Source organism: Idiotropiscis lumnitzeri, chromosome 20 (assembly GCF_059441095.1).
Source record: "Idiotropiscis lumnitzeri isolate Australia: NSW breed Sydney's pygmy pipehorse chromosome 20, RoL_Ilum_1.0, whole genome shotgun sequence".
Taxonomy (NCBI): Eukaryota; Metazoa; Chordata; class Actinopteri; order Syngnathiformes; family Syngnathidae; genus Idiotropiscis; species Idiotropiscis lumnitzeri.
The window spans coordinates 8,538,311-8,561,504 of record NC_142410.1 but is presented as its reverse complement, the minus strand read 5'-3'; the positions used below and the strand labels follow the sequence as shown (position 1 = coordinate 8,561,504).

Sequence of the window (23,194 nt, the reverse complement as noted above, 5' to 3'; positions counted from 1 at the left end):
TGCTAATGCCGCCCACACCACCTGCTGTTGTCCAGAAGCCAAGTCGGCTCAGTTAAAAGATCCCGCTCGGCTTACGCTATGTCACACCCACGTCCCTTTATCGTACCTGACAGTTAGCGCTAACGGAAGCAGACGACTTGAAACTTTTATAAACGCTTAAATTGCGATTTAAGATTGCGATTAAAGTGAGAAAATTGCTGAAAACTACTGATTGCTTTTCTGACAAATAAGAGAGGCAAACATTCATTTAGGCAGCAATTGTTTTTTTATTATTATTTTGCACACTGAATGGCAGTCATTTTTACACATACAAAACAATTGTTGGCACTTGAGTCCCTATAAAGGCCACACAAACAATTAAACATGAAAAACAGCTATAAAAAAACAAACAAACATTGCAGCACACGTGCATTACGACATACCACAAATTTACAAGTAGACATTCGTAGTTTTGCTAACACTGCAACAATTCACATTAAAACAACTAACAAGTGTTTTACAACAATAGAATCATGCCATCAATACAAAACATCATTTAACAATTTTTGTTCATACGGACAAGGCAAGGACGAAAAAAAAAAAGCACTGTGATAGATTTGTTAATATCACTGGTATCATATACATGCAATTATTGATTTTGTTATTTTCCCCCTCATAGAGTGTCAATCGAATCGAATCATTTTCCAGGCTAATCATGTCAGGATCCAACTTGTGATTGATTTTGGCTCCAAGCCGATTCTCCCGTTAAGCAATAGACATAACATTAGCCAGACCTTTAAGATAATCTTCTCTGCTACTTTCTCCCTGCACGACACGCAACCGCAGCTCACATGTCAACGCCAGTCTGGCTCTCTTGTATTCGGGTGCTTTGAGTGCGTCTGCATGCAGCACCTCAAAGCTTCTCAGGGTGTGTGTGGGGGGTGGGGGGGGGTGAGGAGTTATAGTAGGGCCATGGCAGTACACTGTAAAAAATGGGGAGTGAGATTCACTTAAAAAAATCCAGTAAAGCTTTTTTTTCCACCGTACTGTAATAAATGTGTAATTACACATCCACTCCAGTAGTTGGCAGCAACGAGTATTAACTCTACCGTGTAGGATTGTTTCGCAACGAAAATGCTTTTTATATATTATATTATATATATTTTTTATATATTTATAGTTGCGGAGGAGAGTGGATGCTGGGGGTGGGGGGCGTGAATTGTTTTCTTCTTGCTAAGGGGGGGCGTAACGGAAAATAATTGAGAAGCACTGACATAAGGGAACAGTGGACCGAACTGACTTGACACCAGGCAGTGAAAACAGTTAGCAAGTAGCCAGTAAGAGTGCTACGTAATTTGCACATCCAACGCTATATGCACCACTCGCAACGTTGCTTTTCACAGCTTCACACGGAACGAGGAAAAAAAATAATGAATGTGCGGAAATAGCAGCTAATTAACAAAGCAAAGGCAGATGCTAAGTGTTTAGGTATTCGGCAGACGCTCCAGACACATCTCTAAGGGCCTCTTGAAGGCTCCCCTCCCAAACACCTCCACGTTGCTCGCCAGCCACGAGATCACGTTCCCCGGCAAGTACGACGTACAGTTGGCCATGGACTGGATCTCGGCCGGCTTCAGAACGCGGTCCCAGATATTGACTTGACTCAGTTCGCCCACGAAGGCCTGGCCGGCATCAAAGCGTCCACCGACAACATCCTGAAGACAACAGTTCTAGGTTGTTTATACTGTAGTTGAATATTTAAATGAATTTCATTCCTAAAGGTTGCACAATTTGGATATTTATCGCAAGAGGAGAGTCAAAAACAACTTTTACTTGATTTGGGACTTTTTTTTTTTCCAATATTATTACTGTCATCAGTTACGTAAATTGGCCCACTGTGTTACCTGCTCCTGTCCCAGGATGATCACCCCTCCAGGCTTAATCGGGTGCCATGCAGCCAGGTTGTCTCCTGCGCCTTGCTTTTCTCCGTCTTGATACGCCTCCCACTGTCCATCCCTGGTGGTCCAGGAGATGCAGATATGATGCCACTTTCCGTCCCGAACCTCCAAGGGCAGCTGTGCAACCTTCACAGTCAAAGCCCGTCAGATAGACGATGACATTTGATTTAGATTTAGATGTAGATTTAGATGTAGATTTAGATGTAGATTTAGATGTAGATTTAGATGTAGATTTAGATGTAGATTTAGATTTAGATTTAGATTCAGATTCAGATTCAGATTTAGCTTTAGCTTTAGCTTTAGATTTAGCTTTAGATTTAGATTTAGATTTAGATTTAGATTTAGAAAAGCAGTGATGACTCACCTTGTCATTGATGAGCAGCTCAATTGGATTATTTCCCCACTCGATCAGCACAATCTCATTGGCTTGTCCGGGCACACCGTAGGAGAAGGGTGTCCCGATACCCGGAGTGGCGCTGGACTTGATCCACATGCAGAGCGTGAATGCATACATCTCCGGGAGGCTCTTGATGATGCGGCCGTACAAGTAGTTGGTACGCTGCGGTAGGGAGAGCTTGAACTGCTCCGGGGTCTTGAAGTCTTCTCCTCCTGTTCAAAAAGAGAGGACTGAAGTGTTGAATGGTGCGTTTGAGTTTTTTTTTTTTTACATCCATCTTTTTTATTCAAATGAACTGGCAACCCAAATTGGGCGAAATGGCCTTGAGTCCATTTTTTTTTATATATATCTTGTAATCTAACATGAGATAAAAACTACCAAGAAATTGATTCCCAGGTTAATGCAATAAATTTATTGCCAACATTTTCCTCAGAAGAAAAAGAAGCAGCAAGTTTCCATCACAGCAAGTGACTCACACCCTTCCTGACACAAGTCATCGATTTTCAACGTGGCACCCACCATGGCCGGAATTTGAACCCTGATGTCTTTGTCTAAAGTCAGCGTCACCCGCTGAGCCATCCAGCTGCCGCTTAACATTTCCGAAAAATGCTACGTTGAATTTAGTAGAACTCAGCTTGTCCAAATTCAATCTGTTGAGTGAAAATAATTAAAGGGGAAGTCAACTCAAAAAAAAAAAAAAAATTAAAACAATATGTTCTGCACAGGCCCACCAGTCGAAACATGGTATTCTGATTAATTAATTTGTGGAATATGAATTAATGAGTGAAATCCATCTGTTTTTAGCCATGTCAGGCGGCTGCCATTTTGTCACTTTCTGTCGACTAAAAATGACATCACAGTTGCTCAGGACTCAGGTAATGACCAATCATGGCTCAGCTTCAGAAACAATGTGGTTGTTCATTCCCTGAGCCCCGCGCAACTGTGATGTCATTTTCAGTCGACAGAAGAGACAAAATGGCCGCCCCCTGGGATGGCTAAAAACGGATGGATTTTTCTGCTTAACACAAATTCCACAAACGTGATATTAATCAAAATGCTATGTTACGACAATCGAATGCGCATAGTGCATATTTTTGAAAAATATTTTGGGGGGTTGACTTCCCCTTTAAATTATTTATGTGCAATTTTTGTCCAATCATCTAGAGGAACACATAGCATTCATTCAATCCATTCTCAACGTACTCTCCATCACGTTACCTTTCTCGAGCTCACTTATCCTCTCCACCAGCGCGTTGAGCGTACTTTCCGTCTTGAGGCGGTACGCCGCCGTGGCGTTGGACAGCATGCTCTTCTCCTCCTCCAGGTTGCTGACTTTCCTCAGGAGCTGTTTCTCCAGCTCGACCAGGCGACGCTGCAGTAAGTCACGCAGCTCGCTGGGGAAGGACGCGCCGGATATGTTGGCCCGCATCTGCTGTTGCTAAAGATGGATGAGCAGGAAGTGGACACAGGTGACTACGGGCAGGAAGCAGCAGGGAGAGTCTTTTGACATCACAGCAGGATTGCACACGCATGTCTGACTGGCTTCCAAATGTACTTATACTAAAAATTGATACTGATAGAGTCGCATCTTTGCTACTCACTTGTTATTTGGCTTTTGCATATTTGATTGTATGTACTTAACATTGATTAAATAAAATGATTAAATTACGATTTAAGTAATTTTTTTTCACTTGCATTAGTTAAATAATAATAAATAATAAATAATAAATAATAAATAATAAATAATAAATAATAAATAATAAATAATAAATAATAAATAATAAATAATAAATAATAAATAATAAATAATAAATAATAAATAATAAAATAAAATAAATATATTTTTTTCTCAATTTAGGAACTGTGATGTCATTTTCAGTCGACATCAAGAGGCAGTACGATGCAAAATGGTCGCCTCCTGAAAAAGTTGAAAACGGGTGGATAGTTCTGCTTAACTCATATCTCGCAAATGCAATATTAAGATTTTTGAATTTACATATCAAATATATAGACCCAATAGTGACAGAGTACACATTAGTGATACCAGTCCTGGAACATTTCTGACGTTGTTTGAATTAATTGTCTTGGTAAAATGAACACTTTTACTTATTGCAAACGGCCGGACCCATTTGCTAGTTTTAAAAACTAATGTGGCCTTTTAGTTGAGTTTTGGTGAATAACTTGACTGTGTCATAATGACTTTTTTGTTGCTGTTCGCTTGCTTTAAATATTTTGGTTAGCTAAATTACAAACGAGTGGAAAAATATCATATTTAAGTTTTATGAAATATAATAAATATTTTAAATTAATAACATACTGAAGGCATCTTCTGAGGTTGTGGTTCATCTTCTCTCATATAAAGTGTTGATCCCAGTAATAGATACCAAACAGAACTAGCAACTGTGAACGTTCTAATCAGTTTATAGGAATATAAAAAAAAAAGGCTTTTACGCATTGTGACGAGCTCACCTCCAGGTTCTCCAGTCGGTCCTTGAGCCCCTGCATTGTTTTGCCAAGATTCTCCACAGTGTCATTTGGATCCCTGGGAACATCTCCCATTGTGTTTTGCTTGACTTTCCCCCAAGGAGCCCCCTTTTCGTACTTTCTATCATCAGTGTTTGACGCGCAAAGGGAAAGCTTGGTGGTCAGCTCGTTGATTGTGCCCAATTGCTTGGAAATGGTTTCTTTCTGCTGCAGAATTGTCTCTCGGAGCTGCATGACGGTGTTGCGGAGCTCCTCTTCCTGTCCTCCGGCGTTGATTTCGGGTAATAAGGTCACCGGACAGTTGGTGTCGCCGACGAGGGGCACCGCTCGGCAGATGTACCGCTTCCCGTCGTCCGCTTGGCTGCCCGCTTGGTGCCGGCTGCCCAACGCATAGAATATTATAAAACCGTAAAAAAGTGAAAGCATATCTGCAAACGATGCCTACAAGTAGATATAATATTAAGAAAACACTCTATGAAGCCATCCAGTCTGTGCGTAAAACGCGCCTTTTACAATTTGCGCACGTGCGATTCCGAATTAGTTGTTTTATAAAATACTACCATGGCTCAATTGAGGTTTTAAATAGATAAAAAAAAAATTAAAAGCGAGATCCAAAGTGAAAATCCGTTGAAGGCTGAGTCGTTCTTTGTCCGTGTAAGCCAATGGGGCTTGTTTGCGCAACTATTCCTGGCGCAAACGGAGCCCAATGTGGGGACTGATCGGACAGTTCCTAGTCAGGGAAAGAGGATTACCCCAAAAAAGGTGTATAGAGAACGACTCGGATTGGCTGTAGTAGGTTGACGTCAGCAGCCAGCTTGGTGACACATTTATTTATCGGTTGGAGCACTTCATTATGCAATGACGAGGCGCATATTGTAAAGCAATTGAAGTGTGTGTGTGTGTGTGTGTGTGTGTGTTTGTCAAAATCAATGTCATCTTGAATACACAATGTCTTTATTTAAATAATTCATTTATGCCAATTAATTTTCAGGTATCCAGTCCCTGTTAATTAACAATGTTGAGAACTTGCTGTCCCACACGTTTTACTATTCTGCAAACCACATCATCATTTTAGAAAATGTCACAACTTTAAATATCTCAAAGTACATGTAATGGCAACCTTGAAAAATATTCGGAATCTTTTCTAAAAATCTGGTGAACTTTGCTTGAAGTTATGCGTCTATCTAAATCTCCTACGGGGTAGCATGTTTGTATTTGACAGGGGTTGAACAAATACTGTGTTTGAGTTGCATTTTCTTCTACATTTTGGCTCTTAGTTTGTTTTTTATTTTTGCAAAAAAAAAACTAAACAATTGTACCCCCAAAAAATATTTGCTTGTTAAATCACAATGACAATATTGAGGTAGTGGGGGGATCACAAGATTAATTTTCAAAATCATTCAACCATCCTACCGAGCGAAACTGACTATCAGCAGTCATTGAATGTCGTTTTATGATTTATGACCGCAAATACAAATACAGCGATATCTACGATCAATATTAACAACTCCACATTATTGATCAAAACTGAGCACCTCTCCCAAATAGGTTTTCTCCACGAGCGAAATGAAAGCAAAATGGAAATCTGCTTTTTGGTTACTAGGTGACAAAGACAAAAAGGTAGGGGGCAGCAGTTCTATTCCAGTTTGCAAAAAAAAAAAAAAAAAAAAAAAAACAGGGCAAATGACGTGAAAATAAAAAAAAAGGCAGATTTTCATTAAAATGATTTCTCATCAAAATCCAGGATGGCTTGTTAGTCTGCTTGAAGCGCAGGTAACAGTTTATTATGCAGACGGTGAAAGGAGGGAGGCTTTCGATGCATGAATAGGTTTTCAGAGTATTGTCAGTCGACGGCAGAGTGCACTTCTCTCTATGTGTGATCCAGCTGCACTAAAAGGTCGTCAACAGGCTGTATCACTGTACTGAGAAAACACATGTCTAATGGACACATGAGTGGTCTTTTATAGATGAGGAGCCAGTGTTTTTTTCTTCACCTCACTTTAAAAAAAAACCTCAGATAATGAAACAAACAAGAGCCTTGTAATACGCCCGTGACAGATCTCCCTTAGCAGATAATCATTACCTGGGGAACAATGTGAGGAAAACAAATCAAGCATGTCAGATTTCTCTTCAACATTATGTGACATTTGCTGAAAGGAATATTCTGTTCTCAAGCTTCTTGCTAATAGGTTAACTGACTGTGACAATCGCTAATTAAAGTCCACCAGCGATGCAAAGAGGGGGAAGATAGAAATGGATTTGATGATAAATCAAGACTTCATTATTGTCTCTGCTATATAAAGGCAATTTGATGGTTTGCCCGATTAGCTGGCCGAGACAATAATCAGGAATTAATTACTGAAATAACAGCAGGAAAACAAGAACATTTGGTCCCCAGGTTGGAGTCTGAATAAATCAATTCAGGTGTCGTCAAAATGGTTGCGGGCAGTGGAAGCCTCGACCGCGCTGGTCAACAACACAACCAAAATAAACAACATAGACAAACAAACAATTACACTCACACCAATGCACAAGTTAGAGTCTTCAATAATCATGCATGTTGTATTGCCGTTCTATTTCGTCCTTGCTGACCCCCAGAGGCGGTGCCGAACAGCACGGATGTTCGCTTGCGCACGCAGTTCGCAAATGCATACCAGCAACGTCATCAGTGACCCCTGGCGGACAAAAACAAAACATCATGTGTACTCCTCACAGGCAAATGCTTAGGCTGAATTAAGAGTGCTCCGAGTGTCAACCCATGCAGAGATTTAATATGCTGCCATCTTGTGGCATGAATAAAAACATCATCTTTGCGAAGAATAATCAAATTACTAAATGGCTTCACATTGGAACATATGCATGCGATGTGGATAAATTTAAAAACCACTGAGGCATTTATATACCTTACTCACATGCCCCCCCTCAAAAATGTTATATAATCATTTTATTGATGGATGGGTTTATTAATGCCAATATAGTGGTGGGAAAGAGCCGTAAAACATATAGTGAGCTTGTACTAGGTATAACTATGTAACTACAAAGTATCAAACGCGTAACAGCGTGTGTCTCGCTTTTAGGACTACTGTCCCTTTGCAGACACCGTAGAGTCGCGAAAAGACCATCGAAAACGATGGTCATATACCACCCCTCCCGTATCAGTATATCCTTCCACGTGAACTAGAAAACCATTTGTTACAGAATAATACTCACCGAGTTTAAAAATTGGACACGAATGGAAAAAATATATATAGATATCACAAATAAACAATTAATTTGTCACGAATATGTTTTAAACACACGCATTCTGTGTGTGATAGCGGAGGGATATCCTTCACATCCATGCTGCTCAGAGCGGCAGCGCGGCGGTGACTATCAAGTCGCTCTTTACGTCGGACAAGGTAATGTTATTTGTTTCCCTCTTCTTATTGCTTTTATGGGAAATTGCTCTTTTCTTCTGCAACTTGTATTAACTTAAGCTTCGGGCGCATGGGGTTCATCTATCTGTTAGAAATTGAATTTTTTTCTTAAACAGTTTCACATCAAAGGTCTCTTTCTTTAACAGGCTAACTTATGAGATAATTGCGGCCAATGGCTTTTTAAGTTGATCAGTAAATATAGATTCTGCTAGAATAGAAAATGGTTGAACGCCTAACTGGCAAACGCGTTTGAACTTTGACGTCGATATCATAAGTGTTTAATTCAGAAATTCTGCTTGTATGTGAAAAAAAATCGCGCTAGCTTCAAGCCGAAGCGTTATGTGACGTCACCATTATGCGCCCGTTGTTGATAAATCGAATATTTTTGAATTTGATATCGCTGTTTTGCTTCGTGTTTTCGTTGTGGAGACGACTGGAACAATTAATTACCATGTTCAACCATAACATGTAACACCCTCTTGCAATTATTTATAAATAAAAACCAACTAGTGTGTTGAAATACCGCACAAAAAAACAAAAAACAGGCGACTTGAGTGGATTTAGTTTGACATTGATTTCCATATAACAAAGAAGCTCAATGGAAGACAATAATTACGTTGGCTATTGCCAAATACACAAAGACCATTTTTGTGTCGAAAGCAGTGTTTTATCAAACATTGACAAATTTTGTCCCGAGATATGTATTTGGGTGAAAGCTTGCCTCAATTTTCCCTTTAATTCTTTTTAAAGCTACTTGTGTTGTGTCTGTTTCAGCTGCCACGATGGCCTTTGGGCCAGCTCCCAGTCCCACCGTGGTGGACCAGACCACGCTGATGAAAAAGTACCTACAGTTTGTGGCAGCGCTCACTGACGCCAACACACGTACGTTCAATCATTTTTTTTGCAGTCATTATTCAGCAGGCGCAAGCCGAGTTAGATTAGGCCCGGACGTGTGGCATGGGCAATGTGATGAGAGCGATACGCTTTAGTCCAGTCAAAGGTACATGCATGTGAGCGTGTGTGTTCTGAGTGAATGTGTGTGAGCGAGAGTGTACCTTTTTTGATGAAAACTGGCGATGAAAGTAAAACTGATAAGATCTGAGAGTCCATGCCAAGCTTCAGGTGAAGGCCATGTTCATTCGATTGTCGTGAACAAAATTGGATTGATTGTCTTTTTATCTTTCAGCTGATGAGACCAAGCTGAAGATGATGCAGGAGGTCAGCGAGAACTTTGAGGTGAGTTTGACTGTGCTCAGCGATTTATTGACTTTAATGATTCATTTGTAATTTTGTCATGACTTTGTCCGATCCCTTTAGTGACTATTTAAAAAAAAAAAAAGCTAGTTTAATTCCTGTGGAGGAAATTCACGGTGACAGTCGTACCTGCGAAGGGTAAAAAAAAAAAAAAATAATGAAACAGAAAGCACAGCTTGTCTTGTCCAAAATTGGAAGTCACATTTGTATTGTCGTTTCCATTTCAGAATGTGACGTCCTCGCCCCAGTACTCCACTTTCTTGGAACACATCATCCCTCGCTTCCTCACCTTTCTTCAGGACGGAGAGGTGCAGTTCCTACAAGAAAAGCCAACGCAGGTACGGAGATTCCCACATCAATGCGCGTATCATTTTATTTTGTATTTTATTACAATCCAATATTGTGTTGTGTTGCTGTAGCAATTAAGGAAGCTGGTCCTCGAAATCATCCACCGCATTCCCACAAATGAACACCTTCGACCGCATACCAAAAACATCCTGTCTGTCATGTTTCGCTTCCTGGAGGTAAGGATTCTTCTAAATCCTTAACATATTTTATTTATATTTTTTGCATCATGTTCAGACATGAGGAACATTTGTTCTATCGGCGTGACTGTTTTTCTTTGACCATTTTCTCTCCCAGATTGAAAGTGAGGAAAACGTGCTGATATGCCTTCGGATTATTATTGAGCTGCACAAACAATTCCGTCCTCCGATCTCACAGGAGGTGACGATTGTTTAACTCTCATCGATTAACTTGCTCATTATTCGGTTTTGTAACTTGACTAAATTGCAAGCCTGATTTTCATTCATTTCAGATTAATCACTTCCTGGACTTTGTGAAGCAGATTTATAAAGAGCTCCCCAAAGTCGTCGTAAGTTTCCGCTTACTTTGTGTTCTTGCTCCGATTTCCACACCCAACACAACCATTTTTATTGATTGATTTATTTATTTGTTCTAGGCCCGATACTTTGAGAACCCTCAAGTGATTGCTGAGAACACTGTGCCCTCCCCGGAAATGGTTGGGATGATCACTTCCGTGTTGGTGAAGACTGCACCTGAAAGAGACGACAGCGAAACACGAACGGTACTCTCAACACTCATTTTTGGACATCATTGCTCAATGGTTATTTGACAACTACCACTTCTAACCGCTAGATGGCGCCATTGACATTCTCAAATTGTTGCAGCCAATACTGTATATTTAATTTAGATTAGAGATATAAATTAGAGCGCTCGATTTTTTTTCTTAAGTGCAGCTGATCTCGACATTTATTTTAGCGAAATAATATTTGTCAATTAGGAAATGATGTCTTGGAAAATGTTAAAGACGTCCATTATGGATCCACACAAGATTCTTAATTGTGCACTTCAAGAATATTGGTTGGGGGAAAAAACCGAGCCTGATGGTATGAGACCATATTGTATGTTAATTTTACTCTATCCATGCTTGATTTAAAAGCTACAGAGGAAAGGAAAGTGGCTTTTTCATGTGGACTATAGTGACATTTGTTCAAACTAATTAATCCTCATTTGAAACTGATTCATGAAGTATGCTGAATAGAACGATGAAGGAACACGTTTAGTTTCTAATATCCCGTCGGCTTGAAGGCATTCGGTTGCAATGGTCTCATTTTGATTCAAACGTGGACGAATGAGCCGTCTTTATGCTCCGTCTCTTAGCACACCATCATCCCACGAGGCTCTTTGTCTCTCAAAGTGCTCGCAGAATTGCCGCTCATCGTGGTGCTGATGTATCAGGTGAGTGAAATGAAAATATATTGTCTTGGAGGTATTAAAGTGCCATTTGCCGAGGATATTGAAGCCGTAAACTTGATTGACTCATTTGTGTTTTGGGGTAATTGGAGTCGGGGAGAGGTGTGACTGGATTGAAAATACCGGATTCATGTTCTCTCCAAATGCTCATTAATCCCAGAATGAAATCACTTCATCTGTAATTATGCAGCTGCATTACGCTGAAGTCTTATTTTATTTCTTTTTTCGCCTCCCCCTTCCTCCCCTCGCAGCTCTACAAGCTGAATATTCACAATGTGGTGTCGGAGTTTGTGCCCCTCATCATGAGCACCATCATGCTGCAGGTGTCGCCACAAGCCAGGTAACATCCAAACCGGAATTACAACCCTCGACTAACGAAATTAATTTTCATTTTATGGCCTTCTCAATGAGATTGGCCACACTTTTAATAGAATGCTAGCTTCTCACCCGCCTCCCTCTCTTCATTGCTCCTTCCTTACGTTTTTTTTTTTTTTTGGTTGCTAAAGCAGGTCCCATTCCATTTAGGAACGTTAAAATAGTAGAAATTGGCTTAGCGGGAGGTGAAATTTGAGTGTAAAATGGTTGTATTAGACTTTCGGAATAGGAAGGAAATGGAGCAGAGTTAATTAAGAAGAAAAAAAAGAAAAAAACCTCAGGAATCTGTGGCAGGTATGCAGAAAGTTTCTTTGGGAGCCGCAGTAACAGCTGCCGCACAAATGAATAAGCCATGCATGTAGAATTGAATCCCGTATGTCGATCCTCATTTTACCCGCCATTAATTGTCACCTACTGCAGGCATGCAGCATTGTGTTGACGAGGCTAAATTACTTGTGTGCAATTTTTTTTTTTTTTGTCGGGGGGATCTCTAATCTCGTTGCACACTTGAGTACAATGACAATAAAGGGATTTCTATTCTATTCTATTCTATTTTTTTCATAGGCAGCACAAGCTGTATAACAAGGAGCTGTATGCAGACTTCATTGCCGCGCAGATCAAGACGCTCTCATTCCTGGCTTACATCATTCGAATCTACCAGGTATTCACGACTGATGTCTTGCGTTGGTCGTCACCTTGATTAAATTGCAAACATCCAGTTGTAAAACGTCTACCGTGCGCACCCTATCAGGAGCTGGTTGGAAAGTATTCCCAGCAGATGGTGAAGGGCATGCTGCAGCTGCTCACCAACTGCCCCTCGGAGACGGCTCACCTCCGCAAGGAGCTGCTCATCGCCGCCAAGCATATTCTCACGACTGAGCTGCGGAACCGTACGTGTCCACGCAAACAATCAGCATGCTAATGTCATGTCACACCAGGACAACATCTGGCAGTAGTGATGGGCAAATGAAGCTTCATGAAGCACTTGCGATCATTTTTGTCTCCACTAGATGGCACTCTTGGTTTAATGACGCAATGGAAATGTCATGCATTTCCATTGCACTTACTTTATCTTTATACATATAGCACCATCTAGAGGTGTAAAAAAAAATATATCACAGGTGCTTCATGACGCTTCATTTTCCCCATGCCAGTACTTCAAAGCTAATTGTGGGCAAAGAAATGAAAGGTCAACGTGTTTGTTCTTATTTTGCAGAGTTCATACCCTGCATGGATAAACTTTTTGACGAATCCATCCTCATCGGCTCCGGATACACTGCCCGGGAGACTCTTCGGTAAGTTGCCCGTGTGCGCATCTATCACAATCATCTCCTTGTTTAGTGGACGATTGCTCTGACAGCGGCGAGGCCTTTGCATGTTAATGAGGCAGATCTCTCAGGGGCCGGACCGCATCTGAGATCCGTCTGTCAAATTGTCATGTACACCCGCGGCTACTGAGGGCCGAGTTTTCGCCCGTAGGTCGATTTGCAAATGTCTTTGCTCTGCCACGCCACCCTCGCCACATTGGTGATATAGCTGTCATTTCAAATTAGTAGTGCGGAGGAGCTGTTGAGGTCTGGCGGGAATATCGTTGTCACTCACTTGCTCACCTTCTTGACAGAGGCCATTTTCGGAGTTACTTCCCTTAACTGTCTTTACCTTTGAGAACAGCTCATGTTACTTTGGATCAAACCACCTTCATGCTAAAATCAAACCGGTAATTCTCCTTTCATCTCTGATTTCAGCCCTTTGGCCTACAGCACACTTGCCGACCTCGTTCACCACGTTCGCCAGAACTTGCCCCTGACCGATTTATCCTTAGCCGTACAGCTGTTTGCCAAGAACATCGACGACGAATCGCTCCCGAGCAATATTCAGACCATGTCTTGCAAGCTTCTGCTCAACCTGGTGGACTGCATTCGCTCCAAGTCGGAGCAGGAGAACGGCAACGGCCGGGACATTCTCATGAGGATGCTGGAGGTAGCCGGCGCAAAGCGAGACTCATCAGTCACTTTGAATTCTTTGAAATATGGAACGTTGTTTCTTTGTCTCCAATTAATCAGGTGTTCGTGCTGAAATTCCACACCATAGCCCGCTACCAGCTCGTCTCAATCTTCAAGAAGTGCAAACCTCAGTCGGAAATGGGCGTGGTGGAGCCGGGGGTCCTGCCAGGTGTGCCGGCCACGCCCACTCCTTCCATCACGCCCGCCATCCCGCCTCCTGCCCCTCCCACACCCGTCAGCAGCGCACCTCAGCCTCCCGCGACCGCCTTCGACCGACAGGGCGAGAAGGAGGACAAGCAGACGTTTCAAGTGTCGGACTGCCGCAGTTTAGTGAAGACGCTGGTGTGTGGAGTGAAAACCATCACGTGGGGCATCACCTCGTGCAAGGCCCCTGGAGGTAAGGCGACGAAAAGCTCTCACGGATGATAAATGGTTCAATGTGTGGGCGTCTGCTGTATTTATTTATTGATTTTTTTTTTTTTTTTTTTTTTTTTTAACAGAGGCTCAGTTCATACCAAACAAACAGCTCCAGCCGAAGGAAACACAGATCTACATAAAGTTGGTCAAGTATGCCATGCAGGCTTTGGACATCTATCAGGTACCACAAGAAAACTGTTGAATTTGGCATGAATTTCTGTGAAAGTGGGGCGATAAATGAAAACTCTTATTGAAAAATCAATGCAGCCCGGGTACAAGCTCTGCAAGCCGTCGTGTTTTTTCTATATCCAGGTTCAGGTCGCCAATAACCAGCAAGCGTACATTCGCGTGGCCAACTGCCAGGCGGTTCGCATGAAGGAGGAGAAGGAGGTTCTGGAGCACTTTGCCGGAGTCTTCACCATGATGAACCCCCTTACTTTCAAGGAGATTTTTCAAACGACCGTTCCGTACATGGTGGAGAGGATTTCGAAGAACTATGCGCTGCAGGTACACACGTTAACGATAGAAGAAAAGATCGTGTTTAATATTTTGTTGATTTAATATCGCTCGCGCTCTTTCGCAGATTGTGGCAAATTCCTTCCTGGCCAACTTGTCCACATCGGCGCTATTCGCCACCATCTTAGTGGAGTACCTTCTCGAAAGACTGCCCGAGATGGGCTCAAACGTCGAGCTGTCCAATCTCTACCTCAAGCTCTTTAAGCTGGTGTTTGGATCGGTGTCGCTTTTTGCAGCGGAGAACGAACAGATGCTCAAAGTGAGTTATTATTATCATTTTTGTTTTTTAATTCATTCCACATAGGTATTAAACCAATCTTTTTCCCGTAGCCACACCTCCACAAAATCGTAAACAGCTCAATGGAACTGGCCCAGTCAGCCAAGGAGCCTTACAACTACTTCCTGTTTCTACGGGCACTCTTCCGCTCCATCGGTGGAGGAAGCCATGATCTTCTCTACCAGGAGTTCTTGCCTCTTCTACCCAATCTGCTGCAAGGTACAACTCTTATTTATTTATTTGTATTTTTTTTATTTATTTAATATTTATTTATTATTTAATTATTTAATCTGTAATTAATTGAATTGATATAATTACATTATTTATTATATTTGCACGGGAGAGGGGAGCGTTTATTTTTTTTAACTACCATTGACGGCTAAAGACGTCAAAAAAGCCTTTTTTTTTTTTTCTTTTTTTTTTTTTACTCTGCCAGAAGCGAATGAGTTCATCTTAATCTACTTGTCCACATAAGATACATTTCCCCTATGTCTACTTTTCCACGTCATCAGGTCTGAACATGCTGCAGAGTGGCCTTCACAAGCAGCACATGAAGGATCTTTTTGTGGAGTTGTGCTTGACGGTGCCGGTGCGTCTCAGCTCTTTGCTGCCGTACTTGCCCATGCTGATGGACCCCCTGGTGTCAGCCCTCAATGGTTCTCAGACTCTAGTGAGCCAAGGCCTTCGAACCTTAGAGCTTTGCGTGGACAACCTGCAGCCGGACTTCCTCTACGACCACATCCAGCCCGTCAGGGCGGAGCTCATGCAGGTAGGACGTTTGAACTCACCAAGCCGCTCGGTGAGGTTTTCACACTCCGATATTTCCTGTTTGTGTTCTCAAAGGCTTTGTGGCGGACCCTTCGCAACCCGGCTGAGACCATCTCCCACGTTGCCTACCGGGTTTTAGGAAAGTTTGGGGGCAGCAACAGGAAGATGCTCAAGGAGTCTCAGAGGCTGCACTACGTGGTGACTGAGGTTCAAGGGCCCAGCATCAAGGCCGAGTTCACCGATTGCAAAGCGTCGATACAGCTCCCAATGGAGAAGGTAAGCCCACGTTGCCGGTAATGTAGCGACATGTCGCACTGCCGGGTATCTTGATAATATTGTTTCGGACTCTCCAGGCTATAGAGACAGCCCTCGACTGTCTGAAGAGCGCCAACACAGAGCCGTACTACCGACGACAGGCGTGGGAAGTCATTAAGTGTTTCCTGGTGGCCATGACCAGTTTGGACGATAACAAACACGCTCTGTACCAGCTTCTCTCTCATCCCAAGTAAGCAAACATCCATTCGCCAGACGGTAGACAACAGAGGATTCGTGACGTGCACATTGTCCATTCAAGTCGTCCCCGACTATATGTCAGGCTTCACTTTGAGACAGCCGACTAGACCACGAGCCCACAAACGGCACGGGAGAGGAGGTGTGCTTGTGGGATGCCTTCGTCACATTACCATCATCGATTCCGGCCAGGGGGCTAATTGACTTTCTTCCGTCTGTTTACGCTACATCCCGGCCCCTTTTCACTCTCCCTTCATTACACACACACTTAAAGCTCATGCAGAAAGACAAGTGTATCCTCGTGCGCAGTTCTGCCGGGGTAATGAAGTGTGTCAGTTATGCCGCCTCCACTGTCACACATCTTGATTTGTCCCTCTCTCATGAAAGTCTTTTTTTTTTCTTCCCCCTTCTCTTCTTCCTTCATTTACGCCCTTCTCGGCCTTTAAAAATCGCTTTTGTAAGTACACACACTTACATTGGTGTGAACCCCCCCCCCCCCTTTCTCTACCCACCGCCACCCCCAATAGCAGCCCTTTAAATAGCAATAATTAGATGAAGCGATCCATCAGGTCTACCCCCGGCGTGTGGCATTATAAAACACAAGCTCAAGCATGGAGAAAACAGCTGCTCAATAACACGGCGGCCCAGTTGCCTTCAGCTATTGTAAATAACAAATACCAACAGGGACACCAGCCGAGCTGCCGAAGAGCGACAATAGGAGGGACAAAGTGCAAATCGGAACCGTTTCATATTCATTTGCGAAATTTAATTTTTATTTTTTTTAATTGCTGGCTGATGTTAAAAAATGTGACCAGCCCATATTGGACAAAGTAAGGACTAAAAAGTATATTAGGAGACATAAATAATGCGATAGTACCCAAATACTCAAGCACAGTAGCACAAAGTATTTGTACTTGATGACTTCTCAACACTGCCTCGAACATACTCTCATCATTATGTTTTTCTTTTCTCCTTCCAGTTTTACCGAGAAGTGGATTCCCAATGTGATTATCTCTCATCGCTACAAGGCACAGGACACGCCTGCCCGCAGAACTTTTGAACAGGCCTTAACTGGAGCATTCATGTCTGCCGTGATCAAGGACCTGAGGCCCAGCGCGCTACCTTTCGTAGCCAGCTTGATTCGCCACTACACCATGGTTGCTGTGGCACAGCAGTGCGGTGAGACTCGTGATCAATCTTGCCCCAATTGCAATTTAGTGTCGTGATTTTAAATGCATTTGTGGATTTGTGCCTCGCCTCCCCCGTAGGTCCATTCTTGCTGCCGTGCTACCAGCTCGGCAGTCAGCCGAGCACAGCCATGTTCCACAGTGAAGAGAATGGGTCAAAGGGCATGGATCCGCTTGTTCTGATCGATGCCATCGCCATCTGCATGGCCTACGAGGAGAAGGAACTGTGCAAGATCGGGGAGGTGGCCCTTGCCGTCATCTTTGATGTGGCCAGCATCATCCTTGGCTCCAAGGAGAGGGTGAGTCACTCTTTAATTTTTGCACGTGTGCATTAATGCGATAGTTGCATATGAATTGCTACATGTAAATGGGCGACGTGTATTTCTGCAGGCGTGTCAGCTTCCCTTGTTCTCCTACATTGTGGAGCGTCTGTGTGCCTGCTGCTATGAGCAGGCTTGGTATGCCAAGCTCGGTGGTGTGGTGTCCATCAAGTTTCTAATGGAAAGGTTGCCTCTCATCTGGGTTCTACAAAACCAGCTCACTTTTCTCAAGGCCCTGCTGTTCGTTATGATGGACCTCACCGGAGAGGTGAGCTTAAATCTCAATTTGTGAACACGGGAGGAAATAATAAGCCCCCATTTAGTACGTAAATGTTGGCTTCTGAATTGCTTAACACTCGGAATTGGCCTTTGCCCAGGTGTCAAATGGCGCTGTCGCCATGGCAAAGACGACCCTGGAGCAGCTGCTGGTACGCTGCGCCACTCCGCTGAAGGATGAAGAAAAAACGGAAGAGCTCCTGACTGCCCAGGACAAATCTTTCCACATGGTAACACATGACCTCGTTCGTGAGGTGACCTCCCCCAACTCCACTGTCAGGAAGCAGGCCATGCATTCCCTGCAGGTGCTGGCGCAGGTCACTGGCAAGAGCGTCACTGTCATCATGGAGCCGCACAAAGAGGTAAAACGTTGCGGTCGAGATTTATCAGCTTTAGAAACAAAACCGGATAAAATGTGCACGCTTTGATTTGAATCCATTAATCAGGTTTTGCAAGATATGGTTCCGCCGAAGAAACATCTATTGCGCCACCAACCTGCGAATGCGCAGATCGGCTTGATGGAAGGGAACACCTTTTGCACCACGCTGCAGCCCCGCCTCTTCACCATGGACCTCAATGTCATGGAGCACAAGGTCTTCTATACAGAGGTATGCAAAAAATGCAACACCGCAGTTTTATATGAAATCACAGTATTGGGAGAAAAAAAAGGCTATATTTGTACAGGTCATGCATGCAAACATTTTACACTGGACGGCTTCAATCTAGGTAGAGAAATCCATTTTATTGATTCATTCAAGTTCATGCAAAGGAGGTAAAATGAATTTGAAATTGGATTTTGTGAACTAGAAAAAAAAAGGCAGCCCTGCTATGCCTGAAGCTGAGGAAGTCTTACCTTGTGCTGTTCTCTCTTCAGCTGCTGAACTTGTGTGAGGCGGATGATGCTGCGCTGATGAAGCTGCCGTGTTACAAGAGCCTGCCGTCTCTGGTGCCCCTGCGCATTGCTGCTCTCAGTGAGTCACGGCAAATTAATCCGAAGCAGAATGCCCTTTCGTGTCATTTTGACATTTTTAAATGTAGATTAAGACTCATTCACTACCGGCTGAGTAAAAAAAAAAAAAAGGATCTTTGACGTATTTAGCCGTCAATGGTAGTCAATGAGTTAAGAATCAAAATGCCCTTTATCGTCGTTGTGCTCAGTGTACAACGAGATTGGAGAGCTCCCCTCTTCAGTGCAATATAACAAATAAATTTATTAAATATATCAATTGAATTAATTAGTTTAAATAAAAAAATAGATGTTTAAATAAATTAATTAATTGAAAACAAAAAAAAGGTGCCAGCTTCTGCGTTTCCATTTGATGTGATTCAGAAGAACCACGTGACGGTGAGAAATTCCGCTAATGGCACCAAGTGAAGCCCATCTTCATCGGCTCGGCTAAATTTGCCGTCTACTTATGCGCGGACAACGATCCGTGCGATAGCGGACTTTATTCATCTCACAACAAACACCGATTTTGCAAAAATAAGAATGTACGGATTTTCCGTGCTGCCTCCTTAGATGCGTTGGCGGCCTGCAACTATTTGCCGCAGTCGAGAGAGAAGATCATTGCCGCCCTGTTCAAGGCCCTCAACTCGACCAACAGTGAGCTTCAGGAAGCAGGAGAGGCATGCATGAGGAAGGTCAGTCCCAAAAAAAAAAAAAAAACGTTTTTTTTTTTTTTTCTCAGCCTCATTTGTCAAGATTGTACATTTTAGTTATTCTAGTCTCTCAACCGTATTGAATATAAGCCTCCTTTTAAGTAAAAACCTTGAGACCCTCTCGCACAATATTGCTCTAAACTGGAATTCAACGCTGCCCTGGAGCTGTGAGGCGTACTCATGTTTTTTAATGCATATAGTTTTCCGAAAGTATGCCTCCCGCATCTCAATGGCTCATTTCGGCGGCTACTCCCGCATTTCTTAGGCTGCCCCACTCATGTCGCTTTCAATCGCAGAGATCATTTATGAATCCATCTGAACTTTATCAGACTCAGTGCACCCCCGATTTATCAAATGATCCATCCCATGAAGACCCCCGATCCATTCACCCTAGATGCTCTTTGTCCCCTTTCTCCTTCAATTTCCGTGCCCTTCATTTTCTTTCTTTGCCGCCATCACTCTTGATCCTGCGATTTTCACGCCAGCCCCACCAGGCCAACTCTGTTTCATCTCTGCCCCGATAGCACTAATGAGCATTGCTGTGGCCCGATCAATACAGGATGGAGTGTTTGTTCTCGCCACCGAGAGGAGAATTTATGTGGCTTCCGTGCATCTTTCTCTCACGTGTGCTTGTTTTGCAACCGGCCCCGGCCGCGAGATGGTTTGCAGCGCGTGGTTAAAAGTTGATCGTGTTCGAGAATCTCACAAGGCCATGTCCATTAGGTGGCGTCAAATAATACGGTTACTAGTTTTGCTCGTACTCGTGACTTGTCGAATGACGTTGTTGAAAGATTTTTTTTTCGCTTCTAGTTCCTGGAGGGCGCCACCATTGAGGTGGACCAGATCCACACTCACATGCGGCCCCTGCTTATGATGCTGGGTGATTACCGCAGCCTGACGCTGAATGTGGTCAACCGACTGACTTCAGTCACGCGCCTCTTCCCGAACTCTTTCAATGACAAGTTTTGTGATCAGATGATGGTAAGAAAGGCTTCCATTTGCATCATGTTTGTTGATTTATTTATTTTATTTTATTTTATTTATTTTTCTAATTATTTATTTATTTATTATTAAATTTTTTTGCACTCGATATCTGTTTTTATCTGTGGCTCCAAAACACATTTGCCTTAAAACATTTTTTTTATTTTACTTGGCTGATAGTGGATAAGTTAAGGATTAATTTAGCAATTTAGTGTACCCTAAAAGTATGTATTAATGTTTCGTTTGTATTTATTGTGCAAGACTGTGTGCATGTGTGTCTTTGTACTCGCCTACATTGTCATATTTTATTTTTTTTTTGTCTCATCAGCAACACCTCCGGAAGTGGATGGAGGTGGTGGTGATAACGCACAAGGGAGGCCAGCGCAGCGATGGAAGTGTGAGTACAGAGATGGAGCCATGTCTACACATGCACCAAGCGCCGCAAAATTCTGTTGAGAGTTAGTTGCGAATCCAGCGCTGAAGCGGCGACTCGATACAAACGTCAAAGGATCGGTCGAAATCGAACCGGAAATGGCACGGAGCTTAAGTCGAGTGTCGTCAACACATCCTCCGCGTGGCCTCTTCCCCGATGGGTTGCGAGTGGCCATATTACAATCGATGATTAATTAGGCGCCAGGCTGGCGGGGGGTTGGCGCAGCGCTGCGTCTCCTCATTATGTCCCTGACAGATAACCTTGTAACGGCAAAGAAAAGGTGAGAGCCCAACGTGGATAAAAACAGCCGCCTCTCGTTATGGAAGTAAAAAAAAATTTCAAGCTTTCATTTCATGTGCGTTATACTTTGCATAATGACATGCAAACTAGCTCCATTTTTTTTTTTCCCTTATTCTCAACCTGACTCGTTATGCGCCAGTTGACGGTGAGCTGCGAAGTCGCCGTCAAGCCAGGGTCATGCGGTCAATTAGCCAAGCCTGATAACGACAACGACGGGATGATGAAGGATGGCGGGGTGGGGGGGGGGTCAGCTGAGGGGAATGAAAGGCACGTGGAAAGAGAGTCCAATTGACTTTTTGACTTGAGAGGATGAACTATCTTCATTTGCGCGTGACCTTTTATCTCCAAATGCGCTGGGTTTAGCTCGCGCGCCCCGCTTGACGAAAAAGTTGCTCGTTGAGGTCGCGCGGAAAGGTTGTCGCTGGCTACCGATTCGTTTCGCTATCATCCTGTCTCATCTGCTCGCCTTCCATGTGGACCTAAAACGGACAATGCTCAGCCACACACACACACACTACTCTGCTGACTCTGATCACTGTCTCCCATTCTGGCACAGCCTGCATTGGAGGGCTTTGAGGTGAGATGTGACCCGGTATTGCGCCCTCTGTTGGTGACGTTTTGACGCTTCCTCGAGCCAATGTTGTGATAGTGATGCTAGTGAAGTTGCCCTTTTGGTTTTGTGTTTCGTGTGTTTGTGATTGTCTGCAGACTCTGTCATGTTCTCACATTTTTTATCTTTTCGGAAGCCTCTAATTGTCTACTGACAGCTGCACCTCCCAAGATGCCGACTTACCGTTAGAATCCATCCCTAGTCGTGGTTTTGAAAGAATAAATACACTTAAATGTCCTTCAAGCATTTGTCTGCCGTGGCTTTGTGATCCAGTAACTCATCTGAGTGTCTTTTACTAATTGACACCGAATGCATTTTTCATTTGACTCAAATTCATTTTTTCCAAAGTGGCTTCTTTCTCAGAAATACAATTCTGGCATCCAACCGAGACTTTGATTTACTCCCCGCCGCCTTCTTTTGTCTTTCTCTGACTGTTTTTTTTGTAGGAGATGAAGATCTGTTCTGCCATCATTAACCTTTTCCACCTGATCCCCGCCGCTCCTCAAACTCTAGTCAAGCCTCTGCTGGAGGTCGTCATGAAGACCGAGAGGGCCATGCTCATTGAAGTAAGACGCGCCCGAAAACAGCATTTTGTTTTCGGATTTAAATCTTAATGCAATCATTCATCAGTCAGGGAAACTTGATGGAAAACGATACCATCTTTAATCTGATATTTAAACTTTCATCCATCTAGTTCTGGGTTTAGCAAAGTTTTTGAGCAAAGAGATTTTTAATACTGACAAATAGGTCAACTCACGTAAAATGGTTTATTTATCTATATTAAAGGGGAAGTCAACCCAAAAATATTCTCGACAAGAATATGTTCTATGCAGGCCCACTAGTTGACACGTGGCATTCTGATTAACATTTCGTTTGCGGAATATGAGCTAAGCAGTAAAATCCGCCCATTTTTAGCCATCTCGGGGCGGCCATTTTGTCACTTTTGTCGACTGAAAATGATGGGGGTGCTGACTTACCCTTTAAGTCATCGCCGTGTTAATTCATTATTCATGTCTTTTTCCTCTTCCACCAACCAGGCCGGCAGTCCATTCCGGGAGCCTTTGATCAAGTTTCTGACTCGCCACCCTTCTCAGACGGTGGAGCTATTCATGATGGAGGCGACTCTTAATGACCCTCAGTGGAGTCGCATGTTCATGGTCAGACATTCGGGCACACTAAGTGGTTGTCCCCCTTGGCGTGCTTTAAGAACCATTTGGCTTTTTAGCTTCCCCACTAATCGGTCGTAATGAGGAAGCCGTCGGGTTTTCCACTTTTTAAGTCTTCCCATTTAGCGGCAA

General features: G+C 43.2%; 2 protein-coding genes across 5 annotated transcripts in view; one reads left to right on the top strand and one right to left on the bottom strand.

Moving 5' to 3' along the window:
- Positions 1–246: 246 nt before the first annotated feature.
- On the bottom strand, positions 247–5,539 carry LOC148317509 (neuronal pentraxin-2-like). Its single transcript, XM_088285177.1, has 5 exons — positions 4,804–5,539; positions 3,553–3,772; positions 2,302–2,546; positions 1,884–2,063; positions 247–1,694 (listed from the first exon to the last, which is right to left on the bottom strand). The coding sequence occupies exons 1-5, from the start codon at positions 5,242–5,244 to the stop codon at positions 1,464–1,466; spliced, it is 1,317 nt and encodes a 438-aa protein (XP_088141303.1). The 5' UTR covers positions 5,245–5,539; the 3' UTR covers positions 247–1,463.
- A 2,633-nt stretch (positions 5,540–8,172) lies between these two features.
- trrap (transformation/transcription domain-associated protein) overlaps positions 8,173–23,194 on the top strand; it is a 51,927-nt gene continuing 36,905 nt past the window's right edge. For 3 of the 4 annotated variants that reach the window (XR_015840025.1, XM_088284221.1, XM_088284223.1), the window contains exons 1-34: positions 8,173–8,216; positions 9,009–9,116; positions 9,421–9,470; positions 9,716–9,826; positions 9,908–10,012; positions 10,131–10,214; positions 10,306–10,362; positions 10,450–10,575; positions 11,172–11,249; positions 11,516–11,604; positions 12,204–12,300; positions 12,391–12,529; positions 12,856–12,934; positions 13,385–13,619; positions 13,703–14,039; positions 14,143–14,240; positions 14,372–14,566; positions 14,643–14,834; positions 14,906–15,071; positions 15,365–15,621; positions 15,696–15,896; positions 15,974–16,125; positions 17,110–17,309; positions 17,399–17,616; positions 17,708–17,905; positions 18,015–18,275; positions 18,360–18,521; positions 18,788–18,884; positions 19,433–19,554; positions 20,383–20,553; positions 20,882–20,950; positions 21,843–21,863; positions 22,343–22,462; positions 22,934–23,053. Coding sequence is in view for 3 of the 4 variants with exons in the window: in XM_088284221.1 (XP_088140347.1) it covers positions 9,017–9,116; positions 9,421–9,470; positions 9,716–9,826; positions 9,908–10,012; positions 10,131–10,214; positions 10,306–10,362; positions 10,450–10,575; positions 11,172–11,249; positions 11,516–11,604; positions 12,204–12,300; positions 12,391–12,529; positions 12,856–12,934; positions 13,385–13,619; positions 13,703–14,039; positions 14,143–14,240; positions 14,372–14,566; positions 14,643–14,834; positions 14,906–15,071; positions 15,365–15,621; positions 15,696–15,896; positions 15,974–16,125; positions 17,110–17,309; positions 17,399–17,616; positions 17,708–17,905; positions 18,015–18,275; positions 18,360–18,521; positions 18,788–18,884; positions 19,433–19,554; positions 20,383–20,553; positions 20,882–20,950; positions 21,843–21,863; positions 22,343–22,462; positions 22,934–23,053 (4,707 nt within the window). In the remaining variant the exon portion in view is untranslated. The remainder of the gene's footprint in view (positions 8,217–9,008; positions 9,117–9,420; positions 9,471–9,715; positions 9,827–9,907; positions 10,013–10,130; positions 10,215–10,305; positions 10,363–10,449; positions 10,576–11,171; positions 11,250–11,515; positions 11,605–12,203; positions 12,301–12,390; positions 12,530–12,855; positions 12,935–13,384; positions 13,620–13,702; positions 14,040–14,142; positions 14,241–14,371; positions 14,567–14,642; positions 14,835–14,905; positions 15,072–15,364; positions 15,622–15,695; positions 15,897–15,973; positions 16,126–17,109; positions 17,310–17,398; positions 17,617–17,707; positions 17,906–18,014; positions 18,276–18,359; positions 18,522–18,787; positions 18,885–19,432; positions 19,555–20,382; positions 20,554–20,881; positions 20,951–21,842; positions 21,864–22,342; positions 22,463–22,933; positions 23,054–23,194) is intronic. The other variant, XM_088284222.1, reaches the window with a different exon arrangement.